This window comes from Peromyscus californicus, unplaced genomic scaffold (genome assembly GCF_007827085.1).
Source record: "Peromyscus californicus insignis strain IS unplaced genomic scaffold, ASM782708v3 Scaffold_7__1_contigs__length_154581171, whole genome shotgun sequence".
Classification (NCBI taxonomy): domain Eukaryota; kingdom Metazoa; phylum Chordata; class Mammalia; order Rodentia; family Cricetidae; genus Peromyscus; species Peromyscus californicus.
This window is the reverse complement of record NW_026294595.1, coordinates 139,002,472-139,006,866: the sequence shown is the minus strand read 5'-3', so window position 1 is coordinate 139,006,866 and position 4,395 is coordinate 139,002,472. Positions and strand designations below refer to the sequence as shown.

At 44.5% G+C, this 4,395-nt stretch overlaps 1 protein-coding gene across 1 annotated transcript; it reads right to left on the bottom strand.

Annotated features, from left to right (window-relative positions):
* Positions 1-3,041: 3,041 nt before the first annotated feature.
* LOC128102586 (seminal vesicle secretory protein 6-like) lies at positions 3,042-3,924 on the bottom strand. Its single transcript, XM_052726473.1, has 2 exons — positions 3,812-3,924; positions 3,042-3,362 (listed from the first exon to the last, which is right to left on the bottom strand). Exons 1-2 carry the CDS (start codon positions 3,885-3,887, stop codon positions 3,073-3,075), a joined length of 366 nt encoding a protein of 121 aa, XP_052582433.1. The 5' UTR covers positions 3,888-3,924; the 3' UTR covers positions 3,042-3,072.
* Between the last annotated feature and the right edge of the window lie 471 nt (positions 3,925-4,395).

The window sequence follows — 4,395 nt, the reverse complement described above, 5'->3', positions numbered from 1 at the left end:
GTGAATGTCATATTCCAGCATCATATAACCAGGGAATTTCAAACTGTTTTTAAACAGAAAGGTCTGAATTAGCATATGGGCCTGTAAACAAACACTAAATACGGAGGTAGAAACACCTTAATAATTTCTAGATGTAGACTACGAGTCAGAGAGGACAAGTGAACCCAGATGGTAAAGAGCACAGCACATGTGCACATCAAAAGAATACGAAGGCAGAAGGCGGCTACAGGCTTTCACGAAAAGGCAGGGGGAGTGTTAGTGTGGAATGGATTACAGGAAGCAAGTTCACTGTGGGTAACCAGGGCATAAAGGTTCCCCTCACCACATCCCTTGTTAAGTCTCAGGGAACATCACCGCAGAGGGTGGAAAGATCGTAAGAGCTAGAGGTCTTGGGAGAATGCTACAAAATACAGACTTCTGGACATGACAGGGCCAGTGCCCTCATAGACTCATGATAGCTGTGCTTGCCAGCAGAAGACCTGGATGAGATTAATCCAGTCAACACTCCAGCACACAGAGAGAAGGCTCATGAGGTTCCATACCTAGCCAGGAGCTATTGGCAGTTGATAACTGCTGTTGGAAGGAGAGTCAGTTTTCTTAAGCAGTGTTGCCTGTAATAGTTGGCCACGCTCCAGGCACTGATGTCCTACATCCTCATGCATCAGGAGGCACTAAATTGGACTCAGTGTGTTGAGGAGAAGCAGGACAGAGATGATGTTGATGAAGAAGAAGAGGAGGAGGAAGGGGAGGAGGAGAAACAATGAATTTGAGAGGAAGATGTTAGGAAACTGAAGAGCTGAGGTAAGGCTTGGATGAGAATGATTGTATTTAAAAGGACACTCTTCCTACACATTTCCAGACTGGGTGCTGCAGGGATAAAGATATCTATGTTAAAGAAACAATTCAATTTGTAACTGCCTGCCCTCTTCCTTAAGCTACTATGTATTGTCCCTAAAGCAAAACGTGTTTCACCTATTCCAAAATTATTCAACGTCTCTCCCAAGCCTCCCCACATTGAAATTGAAATTATTGCCCACTTTAAATCAATATATCCTCCAGATATTTCAGTTCTGAAAAAGAGTTTCTACTTATCAACTGTGACACCAGGGAGGCAATGTATTTCCAGAGCACACCTGTGCAACAGACGCAGGACAGGTGTCCATTCCGATGGGAGACATTGTGGGAAAATGTGTGTCCATGCCCCAAGCAGGTCTAGATCTCTAATTTCTCCCATAAAGCTGCAGAAGAATGCCGTTTTCAGCGCTCTCTTTGCTGGGTGCATCAAGGTGATGGCCCAAACCTCTGAACTACTAGCTGTGAGGGATGTGTAAATATAGAGATGGCTACAATCCCAGAGTCCCGGTGCAGTGGTTCTGTCCTCTGGGCATGAGACCCTGTTCTCACAATATCACAGGCAGCTCAGTTGCCATTTGCTCACACTTAGAATCGCTCTCCTTTCTGTACAAAGATCAAGCATGTCCTTGACTGAGAATCTGTCAGTGATGTTTGTGGAATCACAGAAGTGTCCTGGCTTCTGTCTGTGTCATCCTTGATGCTGTAATGAGGTTTGAAATTAAAATACTAACATTATATCCATGTAGACCCTGGAGATTTAATTTTAAAGAAAATAAAGACACATTTGTTTGAAGGTAAGTGTGTTCCTATGGCACATGTGGAAACCAAACTTCTCATCCATCAGGCTATGATGTTTTTACTTTTGAATATTTATCCTCTGGAGCCTCATTAAATACTCAAAGAAAGGTATATGTGCATCAGGATTTGCACTTGAAGACACCCTCTCTAGCCATTATAGCTGTGCCTCTGGTGTGTGTCTCCACTGATGGTGTTGTTTAGCATACTCTCTTTGTATAAGATGGAGATACTTCATGTATCACACTTTGGGCATTGAATCTTAAAGGGATGTATACCATGAGCAAGATAGTTGAACCAAGTGCAAGGATGTGCTTCTGTGGCCTGATGGGGCTGTAGGCACCAGTAGATGAGGAATTTACCGTGGCCTATTAGAATAAGTCTTTTCTGACATCTCCTAGGTTGCCAGCTTGAAGTCCCACGAGGAATAGGGTCATGAGGAGATTTAGGATATGTGGTCCATACAGTGACTGGCAGAATTTCAGTGCTTTCTATTGAACAATGGGTTTCTGAATACTCTTCAAAATATTGACACAAGAAGGTCACTTCCTTTAATTGTGGAACTGTTAATTGCAGGAATCCCCTCCCAGCCGGTACATGAGATTTCAAGAGTCAAAACTTAATGATGCAGAATGTTGTCTTTTTATTGGAAAGAGGGTGTTTTTTAATAAATGTTAGGCTTAGGAATCTGAAAAAGCAAGTATGAGAAGCAATTGAAGTCCATGAGATGTCTCCATTCTGAAGATATCACAGGCTTCATTCCGACAATGTGACTCCTAGGGAAAGAGAGCACAGTCTGTGAAGTGTGATGGTGGAAGGGAGAGGGGAAAGGGGCACCCATGTTTCTGTAGTTCTTACTGCTGCCATTTATGGATACTTTTCAACTCTAGTGTGTCACAAATAGGGACTTCTCTTTCTTATACATCTCTTTATTTTATTGAGAGGCCAATGGAAGCTGATTCTTGGACCCATGGTCTTTGAGATGCATCCTAAGAGGGGTGTGTGGCCATGGGAAGAGTTCAACTCTGTAGCACTTTGTTCCACAATGAGCACAGAGTGAACTCATGCCAAACAAAAGTCTGAGAATTAACAAGCTTGTATTCCAACCTGATAAATATGCTCGCACATGCGGCACATATTCAAATCTGTTTACTTGTCGGCATGCATGAGGGAGATAGGTTGAAAACACACTAAAGTGGGAATTTAAGCACAGCCACAGCTCAGGTATATTTCTCTGCTCTGCCAGGTGCCTTCCTCACCTTCCCAAGGCCACACTCCCCTGGTGTGCACAGTGGGGATCAGTCCATAATCGCCCAGGAAGTCCTCACACACAACTTCTAAACCCTGGGGTAGGGGTCTCCCTTGTCTAGCACTATCCTTACCTTCATATTGATGCAGGCTTTCAGCTGGTCCATAGCTGTATCACTTATTAATTTCTTGTCCAAACCGCTGCTTCTCCTTTCGCCGTAGGAAGTGCTCCATTTCCCCGGAAGATTCGCCTGCCCTGTCATCACTGCTGTCCCCACTACGCTGTTTATGCTTCCTTTCCTCATAGACTTCCTCGCTGCTGATGACGGCTTTCGGACTTTTTGACTTAAAGGAGTTCCATGAGCTCTCACTGCGGCTGTACTCATCGTGGGAAGAACTGGATCCTCCACTGCCCCCCAGGGCCTTTAGATCAATGTTGTCGTCAGATGCTTGTGAGAATTTTTCTGTGGAGAGAAAAGCATGCCTGATTCTCTATGTCCATCTTTCCCTGTATTCTGGATTAGGTGTTCATCAGGACACTGTCAAGAGCCCATGCTTCAGCTCTGGTTGTGGACTGTGTTCAGATGTGCCCTGTTGCTGTTTTGTTGTCTATAAAGCTCTTGATCTTTTAGTCTAGCTAGAAATCGGAATGATCTACTTGTCAAATGGCCCCTTTGACTCCCCCAGAGATGACAGTGAGGATGCTCGTGCCACCTGATGTCCCACATTCCCCTGCAGCCCTCATTACTGACACTTTGACTGTCATGTCACTGATGTTCACATAAAACTGACGGCTAAGACTCAGAAAAGACTCCGTTTCCATCAGGGCTAGAAGCCCTGGGAACACAGCTTTCTGCAGACTCCAGGTGGACCCTTCCAGGACCATTGTCTGCAGAACAAACTTGCCACTCACCACGGGTTTTCCTTGAAGCTGTTTCTGTCACCAGAACCAGGAGCACTGTAAGGAGGAAGAAGCCGGCAGGATTCATCTTGCCAGGAAGGGCCTTGGCTGAGAGCTGAGCTGAGCTTTTCCTTTATATATTTCCTGACTGGCTTTGCCTGAAGGTATGAAAGGCAATGACCTTTCTTATCTGTAAATGTCATCTTTATTCTCTTTTCTCAGTAGAAATCTTGATAATATTTCCTAGAACTCTGCAAGAACACATCAGAGCAATCTCCGACATCTTCCCTTATACTTTGAGAACATCACACAGCACCTTCTGTACTTCCCAAATATACTTCAGTTCAGAGTGGGGAAGAGACTTCAGGCTGCAGAAATATCCATGACTTGATCATGCCTTCATTCTCCAGCAATGAATGCCTTCCGAGACACCATGATTGAAATGCTTCACCATGGGTAGAATTCTGAAGTTCTGGTTTTTTCCACATAAACAAGTCTTCAGGGAGGAGGCTTTCAGAACCAACCCAGCTGGCCTCTTTGGAGTTCTGTGGCTAAAGTGCATGGTGTCTTCAGCAATAGGGACTTACTTTCTATCT

Coding starts and splice junctions, on each gene's coding strand:
- LOC128102586 (XM_052726473.1), bottom strand. CDS start 3,887: ATGAATCCTGCCGGCTTCTTCCTCCTTACAGTGCTCCTGGTTCTGGTG. Junction 3,363..3,811: donor AGCTTCAAGGAAAACCCGTG/GTGAGTGGCAAG, acceptor TTCTCTCCACAG/AAAAATTCTCACAAGCATCT.